At 34.5% G+C, this 11,895-nt stretch overlaps 1 protein-coding gene across 9 annotated transcripts in view; it reads left to right on the top strand.

Moving 5' to 3' along the window:
• CSNK1G3 (casein kinase 1 gamma 3) overlaps positions 1-11,895 on the top strand; it is a 113,023-nt gene that overhangs the window by 87,605 nt on the left and 13,523 nt on the right. For 5 of the 9 annotated variants that reach the window (XM_019635385.1, XM_019635387.1, XM_019635386.1 and 2 more), the window contains 2 exons: positions 8,177-8,283; positions 8,801-8,824. In XM_019635385.1, coding sequence (XP_019490930.1) covers positions 8,177-8,283; positions 8,801-8,824 — 131 coding nt within the window. Of the gene's footprint in view, positions 1-8,176; positions 8,284-8,800; positions 8,829-11,895 lie in introns of those variants that run through there. The other 4 variants (XM_019635390.1, XM_019635393.1, XM_019635388.1 and 1 more) reach the window with 2 other exon arrangements.

Consider the following 11,895-nt stretch of genomic DNA (forward strand, 5'->3'; position numbering starts at 1 on the left):
TGTACTGGTAGCCTAAGTAAGATCATGCCTGAATCTTGCCCCACCCCAAAATAATGGATTCATTTATAATTTATATCCTACCCACTTTCAGAATTTGAAAAGATGTGATACTTGTATAATTGGGTTAATAAAACCATCACTTAAAACTAATAAGAGGAAATAAAAGTGCCTAAAGTCTAAGCTAATGTGATTATTATAATAATTGAATACTATATTTGATTCTGAATGAAGGAAGGGACACAGTGTGTTGTATCATTCTCATCATCTGATAAAGGGAAGAGATCAAGAGAATAGAAACCTGTTCTATTCTCTTCTTCTCATATGTTCTTCTCATAAAAGTATGAGAAGAATTAGCCTTGAGGTCTTTGCCTTAAGGGTCATTAAACCACCTGTTGGACAGTTTCAAGCATTGGCTTTGCAGGAGATATAAAGATTTTATATATGGCAGTTAAAAAAAATTATCTTTAACAAATCCTAAAGGCATATTATCAAATATTTCTCAGGAAAGATATTTCCATAATAAGTATATAGTATCTGGTAATAAAATAGCTATCTGTTAATACAAATTTAGAATATTCAGAAGCAGCATCAGCAGTAACCTAAAATGAGCCAATTTGGGCCTATGGCGTTTATCCCGCATCTATCATTGCACTCTTTTTTAAATTGAGGAATAATTGACATAACATTAGTTTCACATGTAGAATATAATGATTCAATATTTGTATGCACTGTGAGATGATCACAATAATTCAAGTTGCCATCTGTCACCATACAAAGTTACAGTTTTATTTCTTGTGATGAGAACTTTTAAGATTTCTTCACTAAGCAACTTTCAGACATGTGCAATACTACAGTATTATTGACATAGTTGCTGTGCTGTACAGTACACCTCTATGACTTATTTTCTGACTAGAAGTTTATACCATCACTGCACTCTTTCAGGGAACTGAGAATTGCTCTCAAAAGTGGTACCACTTAGGTGGCTCCAGTTGACATACAAGATAAAACCACTTGCCATTTTGACCTAAGAGAAAGCTCCTCAGATATTCATTATTTCAGGTGTGCTTTTAGTAGATACCGAATCATGCAGTCTAAATTTGAACTCTGTCTCTTCAGAATTATTATACATATTACAGGTCAGACATGTACACGTAGGTTACCAAGTTGATTTCATTGTGGTTAAAAGTACCAGCTCTGAGTCAGACTTGAGTTCAAATTCTGTGCCTTAACGTTATTCATCAGTAGAATGGAAGTATTAATAATAGTTTACCTCAGGGTTTTATTGTGAGAAATTAATTTTTTAAAAAAATATTTAGCATAGAAGCTTGAGGCACTGCTAAATAGTAGAATAATCTATTGCTTTTGCAAGTTAAGAAACTTGACTGGTATTTTTATCCATCTCTGGGAAGTAAAGTGTAATGGTAAAGCCAAAAGAAAGCACTGTCAGATGCCCTCTTTTTAGTGGAATCGTGTTAATCCACTAAACAGAATGAGACAGCTATACATTTGGTAAGCTTTTTCATTCAAGAGTCTAAGAAAAATATTCACACATCTGTGGACTTTATTTTGAATCTGTGATTGGCTTGTATGTGTTTTGAAAACACTCTTGGGGGAATCACGTGTGTCCCTCTTCTCCCCTTAGAATCATTGCTGATAAACATGACCGAGAAACAGACCTACCACTTTCAGTTTCTTGCTGTTCCTTATTCCTCAAATATATGAAATATATAAATGTCTCCAAGGTGCTAGGCACTGTGTGACGTGCTTGGATAAAAGGAAGAATAACATATATGATGCCTGTTCCCTTAGAACTTGAGGTCTGTGGGGAAGGCGAATAAACAAGCAGTGTGACCAGTGGAGAAAGCATAGGGAGGGGAGAGGGACAGACTGAGGAACTGCGCAGAATCAGTCAAGCTTCTGTGTATCAAGAAGACAGAGGCAGGCAGGAGGTAAATCATGAAGGCCCGCACAGATCTCGCTATTAAATTTGGACTTTATTCTGAGGGTATATAGTAGCCATAAGGAGAATTAGACAGGGAACTAACTTGATTCCATTAGTGTTTTTTAAAGATCACTGTTGCTGCAGACAAGATAGAAGGGAGGCAAGTCGAACGCAGGGCACAGCTATGGAAAGTCTATAGCTGAGGAAAATGATGGGTCATGGAGATGAAGAGAAATAAAAAGTGGTGAAAGATATTTAGCAGGTAGAGTGTAGTTGGAAATGGGGGCCCAGGAAAGGAAGGACACGGTTATCTTTTTCTGATATGTTTCTACCTGGCAAATCAGGATCTCCAAAATTAAGTTCTAAAATGTACCACTGACAACAGATAGTGCTAACCTCTAATTCTATTGTAGCTGTGTCTTTTACTGTAGCACAACTCCATTGAGCTCAATACTAACTGAAAACCGAATCCTATAAAGCTGAGAGATAATTGCAAGCAGAGGGAAGAAGTCAAATAATGACACTACTGAAAAACTATTTTACGTGGCATGGTGGACCTCCTGATTGGTAATCTCTAGTTGTACAGCGTTTGGTTTGCATTTAAGGAATAGTGTGACCCTGAGCTCCTAGGGGAAAAAGTGCAGAATTAAAAATGGTGCCGATATGCGGTGCAACCAAGCACTGTTGATGAAAATAAAAGAATAACATTTTAATAAGCAGTTTGATATTTTAGTCAATATTACTTCAGAAACACAAATACAGGTGATGATAACAGAAAAAAAATTAGACAAATATATCTTGACATGGTAAGAAAAATATATATAGTTAAAAGTCAGAGGAGTAATAGATGTCGTTTCTCAATCAGTTCTTTATTATACTAATTGTTAATACTGACTTTTCAAAAACATTTCAAATAAACAGTTTCAGTCTTCTCTATTAAATCTTTGAAAAGATACTAAAAAGGAAAAAAATTGATTAATACAAATATCTTTCTATTCATAGTTTTCTGGGGTACTGAAATTTGCAAAAGAGAGATTGTGGAAGTAGAGAGGTTGTGGAAGTAATCCCCCTTTATCTACAGGGAGACAGTCCAAGACCCCCAGGGGATGCCTGAAAAGATGGATAGTACCAAACCCTATATATATTATATTATGTCTTTCCGATATGTACACATCTATGATAAAGTTTAATTTATAAATTAAGCACAGTAAGAGATTAATAATAAAATAAAACAGTTATACTGTAATAAAAGTGATGTGAATGTAGCCTCTCTCAAAATATTGTAAGGTGCTTACCTTTTCACTTAAAGGAAGTCCTTTACAACTTCTCTTTGGCATGTCTGAATTGCCAGTATCACTACTCTTATGCTTTGGGGCCGTTACTAAGTAAAATAAGTGTTACTTGAACACAAGCATTTCGATAATCAAGGCAGCTACTAAGTGACTAATGGGTGGATAAAGTATATAGTGTGGATATGCTGAACACTGAGATGATTCACATCCTGGGCAGAGATTTTATCATGCTACTCAGGACAATGAACAATTTAAAACTTATGAATTGTTTATTTCTGGAATTTTCTTGTAATATTTTTTGACTGCAGTTGACCATGGGTAACCTAAACCATGGAAAGCAAAACCATGCATAAGGGGAGAGTACTGTAGTTACATGCTTTTATTACATAAATAGTTTCCAGCTCATCTCTTAGGTTTAGTTGAGGAAATTCCTTGTCTAGTTATCATTGGGGTGAATCAGCATTATGAATATATCTTGATATTTTTTACAGTAACATTGACAGTAACATCTTGAAAGATTGCATTACTCAAAGAATATAGTGCTTTTCTTAATACTTCTATAGGTGCAGTTTAGATGGAAAATCTCTTTGGGTTGATCTTTGTTGGAAGTCAGTGAGAATGTCACTATGGGTCATCAGTTGGAATATCAATTATAGCTTTTGCTGTAGTTTTTAGAATATGTAAGGAAATTGGTTTTAAACAATACATATGAACTCTAGCACAGGTCTTATAAACTCTTTGGAAATTACTCTTTTTAACTATATCTCATTTATTAGTGTGGTTTCTTATGGATGACTTTTAGAAACCACTGAGTGTGTAAGTAAAATATATAATGTTTTAATATTTCTAATATAGTTTTTAGATAGATAGAGATCTGGTTAAATAAGATATTGAGCCTCTACTAAGCACTTGGTAACATGCTTAAAAGGACTCAAATAGAAATTAGGAAGATTAAGTATAACTAATTGTGTGAATTTATTATATTTGGAAAGTGTATTAGTTGGCCTTTTAAAATCATTGACTACAGAGATACCATGTGTTATCTTTGATTGTACTCAAAAGCCCATGACTTCTTTTGGAATTAGATGAGGCAGGCAGCCATAAGCGAGCCATCATTTATCTCTCACACTTAGTGGCAGGCTGTCGTCCCCCTGTCACCGTCCCCCATCCCCCCACCCCCCAAATTAATATACTGATAGTACAACTGCAGTTGGCTTGCCTTTTTTTTAAAAAAAAACCTCTTAAAATAAGAACTGTGTTTCTTATTTTAGTTTCTTATCAGAGTGGGAATGTAAGAGAAAATATTTTTAAGAACAAGAACAAAAAACTCTGTAAGACATCTGAATTATTTTTTGAAATGTCAAACCTCAAAACATCTCTAAACCTCAAAGATTTATACAATCTTTCATTAAGAAAATCAGCCTGATGAACACTATTATTTTAGAGACTTTTATGTTCTAATTTGAGTTATAATTCTAGAAATGTCATCTAAAGGGAATCTTTCTTTAGAATTTGGCTTATAAAAATAATTTGTATATATTTGTTTGATTGATTGATTTAGGTTTCCAGGAATGTAATGACACATTATTTTTATTGTCTTTGTTTCTTCTTTGTAAAATCCCTTTGCAAAAACTAGGTTTTTTTCAGTGAAAACAATTTTAATGCCTTGATTCACTCTCAAGTTATCAATGTTAAGTAGGCCAACTTTGCAGAACTCTGTTTGTTACCACATTGATTCTATTCTGATCCTGGGATGTTGGTCTTCACCCAGAGGGTTAGGGAACCTGGGAAGCCCAGGAAAAATTACATAAATAAGGAAATTACTTCCTTTTGGTCTGGTTCTAGTCAACCAGATAGAATGGTATGTGAAACATTTCAGTAAAATAAAGTTTATTAAAGTCTGGTATAATTTTGTATGAACTGAAGTAAATCAGATTTTATAATTACAATGCATATATAGTTGCTGTTGCTGGAAATTTAGAATACCTGGGTTTTAAATTTTCAATTATGCTGCTTAAGGTTAAGGGAAGATACGGTAAAGGAGCTGCCTGTAATTCAAGCTGGGGTCCCTCTAGCTGTTGAACAAAAAGGAGAAAAAGAAAACTGCTAAATATTATTTTGAGGGGAGAGCAGTCGAAATTGTTCAGTGAACTGTTTTGATTACCTGTTGTATGCAAGGTACTCTGCTAGTTAAAAGTAGGGGAGAATACAAAAGTATAAGATAAGAATCCTGCTTTCTAGCTCCTTTTCAATTCAGAGTAGGGGTTCTGACATTTTAAAAATGCAGAATAAAGAACCAAGTTATGCTTGAGAATTGGAACAAAAGTTATTTTAAATGTTCTCAGAAAGAGGAGAAAATAAAGACAAAAAAATCAATACATAACTCGTTAGAATGACAGAAAGGAGGAAGCAGGTGCCCCAGAAGCAGAGAAGCAGACGCAGACACAGGAGTTTTCCTCTTCTTGGGCTGTCTCTAAAGATGATCAGGGAAGCTGAGTGTGTTTTCAGCTGGAGGCACTAATTAATGCAGTGTTCATTTCTAAGTGCTTGCTCTACATAGGATATAGTACACTGAACTTCCATAATTAATCCAGATACATTAGTTGATTTCTAATTACTTTCCTTCAAGTTGGGAGAAAAGGGGCCTATTTCCTTACACTAGAAAATTAGGTCCACAAGCGCAAGGATGTTTGTTTTGTTTACTATGGTATTCCAAGTTCCTAGACCAGTGCTTGGCATGTTGTAGCATCTCAGTAAGAATTCTTGAATTGAGTTTTAGAAATACGGAGCTCTGTAAATGGTACTCTTAAGCCTAGTAGCCGGCTGTCAACTCTGGTGCCCAGGTCTCATTTATTTTTTTTATTTTTTCTCATAAAGAGATTAGTTAGGGGAAACATCAAAGATGATTCTTAGATTTTGAGCCTGGAGGTATGGGAAGATGGTAGGGCTTTAATGGAAATTGGAACCATAGAAAGAGTAACAAATTTAAGAGGGAGTATGATAAATTTAGTTTTGGAAATGCTGAATTTCAGGTGGCAAAATTGGTGTATCTAACTGAATATGTGGGTGAATGGCTGGGCTCATGGAGTCCTTTGCATAGAGATGATAGTTGAAGTCATGATTGTAGGTGAAACTGACAGTGATATAGATGGCCGCCATTTATTGAGCTCTTACTATATGCTAGCCCTTGCTTTATATATTGATTTCATTTCATCCTCACATCAACCTTGTTAAATAGGTACTGCAGTTTCCCATTTCATAGTTGAGAACACTGAGGTATTTAGCAAGATAGAGTATCTTTTCCAGGGTCACATAACTGGTAAGTGGTAGAGTTAAGTTTTGAATCAAGATCCATCTTACTGCAAAGTCATCAGTTGGTGCCAGGTGATAAGAAATGTACAGGAAAATAAAGATTGAGTAAAGACTACTGAATATATTTTCTAGGAATCATTGGTAACCTTCAAGAGAACTCTTAGAGTTCTGATGTAGGGATGGAGTACATATTGCAAGGAGATAAGGAATAAATGAATGCAAAATTTTATTAAAAAATGGAAATGGTAAGTTAAAACTTGTTCTCAAGAAGTTTTGGGGAAAGCAAGAAATAGGACAGTAAGGTGACTTTATAGGACCAAGAGAATTTGAGAGTTTTGTTATGGTTTTTATCTTGTTTTAAGATTTCATTCATGCATGCATGCATTTATTTCAGCAAATATTCATTGAGTGCCTATTTTGTGCCAGGGAGACATAGCAGGGAACAACACAAGGTTCTTACTGTCATGGAGCCTAATTTTAATGGAGGCGGGCGTGGGTATCAAGAAACAAAATTAATCAGAAAAATATCAACTTGGATAAATGCTATACAAAGGTGTAAAACTAGAGTATAACATGAAAGCGTGTCTTCATGGAAGTTTTAGATTGTGTGATAGAAAAGGCCTGTTTTAGAGACATTCTTTAAGAATCTGAAAGACAAGAAGATGGCCAGTATGTGAGATACAGTCAGTGAGAATAGATAAAGCCAAGGCTTTAAAGTGGGAATAAACTTGATGTATTAGATGGAGGTTAGCGAGCAAAGGGGAAAGTGGTATGAGATCAGAGAGGGAGGCAGGATTCAGATCTTGTGAGACTTTGTAAATTGGAGTCGAGTATATTGATCTTTATTCTAAATGAAGTGGAAAGTCAGATACTTGAAGAGTTTTAAGCATGGAATTATAAGTGATCAATTTATATCTTAAAAGGAACACCCTGATTGTTGTGTGGACAATACATTAATGGGGGAGGGAGTACAAGTAAAAGCAAAAGACCACTTAATAGATTTTGCTCTTATTCACCGAAGAGTTGATAATGGTGGCTTGGACCGAAGTCTTAGTAGTAATAGAGTGGGGAGAACTGATTAGATTTGGGTTGTATTTCCAGGGAGGATATAACAGGACCTGCTTGCTGATGGATTAGATATGGGTTTAAGTCAAAGAGAGGAATCATCATGACTCCTAGATTTGGGGCTTGAACCACTGGGTGAACGAACAGGCGATCTGAGCATGATTATATTGAAATGAAGGCTCCATTGAAAGGAGCAATATTGAAGTTTGCAAGGGACATAACTATGATGAAGTAAGGTACCAAAGGAGTGAGCACACAAGAGGAAATTGATAAAGATATAAGTGTAGGAGTTAGCCTTAAAACCAGAAGGAAGGAGACAGAAGACAGAAATTTCAAGATGAAAAGGAAGTAAGTTGGATAATAAATATTGGATGACCTTGATTTTTAATAAAATGCCAGACCTCTTAATGTATTCAGTTATGAACAATTACATATTAATATTTTTATGTTCCTCATATTAACTTTCTAATTAAATATTTTAATCTTAGTTATGTTTATCATTGTATAATCTATTACTTTGTGTGTGTGTGTGTGTGTGTGTATAATTTTGTTGTGTTTTTTGTAGGTTGTAAGTTCTACAAATGGAGAGTTAAACACAGATGACCCTACTGCAGGACGTTCAAATGCACCCATCACAGCCCCTACAGAAGTAGAAGTGATGGATGAAACTAAGTATGTATTCATTTTGCTCATTTTAGTAACTTTTTATTCTTAAACTATGCATGTTTGAGATTTATAGTCAGATGCATTTATTTCAGGAATTTTTTTCAAGGACTAAGTGCATGCAAAACAAGTGATACGTTTAATATTTTCATCACTGTTCAAAACAGTACTATTTCAGTAAATATTTTAATAATACAAAAATAGTTATTTAAGAACTATGCTCAAATTCTTATTTGAAATCAACAGCATATTTTTAGCTGTTTATTTTTAGGCGTGTTGATGCATGAAGTTATTGCTATACTATAGATGCTCTTTTTTTCTGTAAGCATAAGAATAAATGATTATTAATTTTATAGTATGCTGCATGCATTAATATTAGTTTTAAATTAGTTTTTTTGTGAATGTAAATTATAATGCTGCTTGGAAAAAAATTAAGCATGAAAAACAAAGTGACAATTTCAATGTGGGCTGTTTCTGATGATATCTCTCTCTCTCTTTTTTTCTTTGTATTTTTTTTTGTGTATAGCTGCCAGAAAGTGTTGAACATGTGGTGAGTTCCCAAGTGTAGGCAGGCAGAAATAGCTCCATTGACTGTAATTTCTAAGATTTAGTACCATATTGTGTTTTTAAAAAACATACCTTTCAACATAGAAATTAAAATTTGTTCAAAAGTATTTGATATCATTTACATTAGCTCTGAAAAGCAAGAAATAATTGTTTGAGGAGCTCTTTTGCCTGCTGCAACTTATTTGCTTCAAGTGACATAGATGTGGGGGCACTTTTTAATTGAGTAGATGATACACCAACCCTGCTTGTGCTTGTGTGTTTGTTTTATAACACAGAGGCTTTATTTGCTATTTTAAATAGAAAGATGGGTCTTTGAGTTAAGCTTTCATTTTTTTCCTATTTGTAATTGTTAAGAATACATAGTAAAGCTACAACCCCACCGCAGTAGTATCACTAAAAGACTATTATTTCATTTACTAATTATACTGGGGGTGCCAAAAAAATGAAAGGAAAATGGTATTAAAATTGTAATACTCAATATATACCAGTAACAAAAGATAAATACAAGTCACGTTTGACTTCTGCAATTACAAGTGGTGCTCAAAGTGGTTCATCAGCATCCAGACACTTCTGATTATGGTGAGCTACTGCTTGAGCAATGTTGACCAAAGTGTTCACTTGGATACATTTTTTTGGCACCCCCAATATTGCCATTAAAAACAAATGGTAGTCTACACTGATAACTTCCATGATAAATGATAGTGTTATGAAAAATCTTCATCTAAATAGTTCCTGCTAATTGCAGATACTATGAAAAATAATATTCCTATTAGTTGAAATAGTGTTGAATTTAACTATTTTCTGACGTTTGCCTTTAGTAATAATGCTGTGTCTAAAATGCTTCTCTCAGTTTCAGACAATGTTTGAGTCAGCCTTGGAGTGCATAACAAAATTGCTTAGATTAATCAATTTTGAAAGTCTACTCATATCCTAAGGGAACCTTATATAATTTCTAAAATAAGGCTCTTTTGTGGCTGCAAGATGAGGAGACTTTTGTGGATATTTCTTTTGAAAGAGCAATAATCAAGTATCCATTTTCATCAGTTTTGACTGGAATTTATTGACAGTATAACTTAGTTTTAGAGGATTTCAGGATATACTTAGTCAGCTACATCCTTGTGCATTTTTATGTCAAAATAAATACAACAATTTATGCAATCCTAAACACCGTTACAAAAGTCGGGTGGCAGTGTGGCCGATTAGAATGCCCGTGTCCTTTGCAATTAAATATAGGTTGTTGAATCCTACTTCTGCCACTTTCTTGTTACCTTTCTCAGGCTTGTTTCTATTCTGTTAAATGTGATGAAGCACTGGTATTTTGCCTGGCATGTGGCCGCTACTCAGTCGCTATTATCACCCTTGTTTATTTCTCCACTTCTAGCTGCCAATGGCCTTTCTCACCTGTGTTCTTCCCAGGCTTGTGCTTCTTCCATCGGTGTCCCATAGTTTTACTTCCATACCCACAACTCCTCCCTGAAACGGGTGTTTTTTGTTCACATCCTTGTCTATTCATTCAGCAATTACATGGCTTGGGTTTCAGAAATACCCAGTACAGCCCTTGCCCTTAAGTAGAATACACACCAGCAGGGGAGATTGCAATTGTATCACCATATATCAGCATATGATAAATACTATGGGAAAGGTAAAAGCAGCTTGTTAAAGCTTGTAAAGAGAAAGGTTACTTACTGACAGGATGATCAGAGAATTGCTTTATGGAGAGGGCTTTGAAGACGGGCATACTTTATTTAGTTGGGATGAGTGTGGGCGTGTATGTTTATGGGTTTGGGTTTCTATATGTAGGCGTTGGAAGATGAGAAAAAAGGAAGTCAGTGGTGGGAAAGCTGTTCCTGAAGGAAAAGTTCTCCATTGCTTGGAGCATCAAGTCCAGATTGCTTGGTCTGGAGCAGGGCCCTTCATACCTTTCATAGTCTGACCCCTACCTGTCTTTCCCAGGTCGATTTTCCATTCTGAAGCCTATATTCTGTTGGCCCCATTCTGCCATTGATATGTAATTCTCTTTATCAATTTCCCACTTCTTGAATTTCTTGAAAAACGTTTTTCATTTAGATCTGCAGTGCTTAAAACAGTATGCCTCAATAAATTATTACTAAATAATTGATTAAATAATGTAGTATAATATCCATACAATGGACTATCAGTTAACAGTATAAGAAAAGAAATTGGAAAAATTATGCTAAGTGAAAAAAGTAGACACAAAAGGCCACACATTGTATGATTTCATTTATATGAAACGTCAAAAATAGGCAAATATATAAAGACAGGAAGGAGACAGTGGTTGCCTAGGGCAGCGGAGAAGAGGGTGGGAGTGACTGCTATGCTAATAAGTGTGGGGTTTTTTTTATGGGGTGATGAAAATATTTTGAAGTTATTTAGTGGTGATTATGACTAAAGAACTCTTTGAATATATTAAAAAACACTGAATTGTATACTTTAAAAGGGTGAATTTTATGATATGAGAATTACATCATAATAAAGTACTTATTTTTTAAAAAAAGGATAGCACTCCATGATTTTAACAAACTTGACTACAGATGGGTTACAGAAATGCTCAGAACTTTCTTAACTCTTCACTAGTTAAAAACTCTCTTTAAACACATAACATTTTGTCTTTCCTTTAATCAAGGTTTTCTAATATTCCTACTAGTTTATTTTTTCATTCATCGTACCCTGTTAGTGTGTAATTAAGAAACATGAGGATTTTTTTTTCTAAATTTCATCATGTGTCTACTTTTCTATCTAGTCCACCATTTTATGGATAGCTAGAAACCTAATTAGACATCTCTTTCAGAATTTGTTTCTAATTTCCTCTTTTCTTACCTGTGATTGGCAGAGATCCCTCTGAATGCATCCTATTAATTAGAACATATTCTACAATAGACATTTTAGAGTCAGGTTTCCTAGAATAGTAGTACCTCATGGGATGAATATATGATTTCTGAATGATGGAAAATACCCTATTTCTCCCAAGTATAAAGTGGCTCCTTTATTAGTAATGAGATTTTTCCCTTACTTTTTTTAAAAGTATTTTTTTTT

Source organism: Hipposideros armiger, unplaced genomic scaffold (assembly GCF_001890085.2).
Source record: "Hipposideros armiger isolate ML-2016 unplaced genomic scaffold, ASM189008v1 scaffold_21, whole genome shotgun sequence".
NCBI classification, from domain to species: Eukaryota; Metazoa; Chordata; class Mammalia; order Chiroptera; family Hipposideridae; genus Hipposideros; species Hipposideros armiger.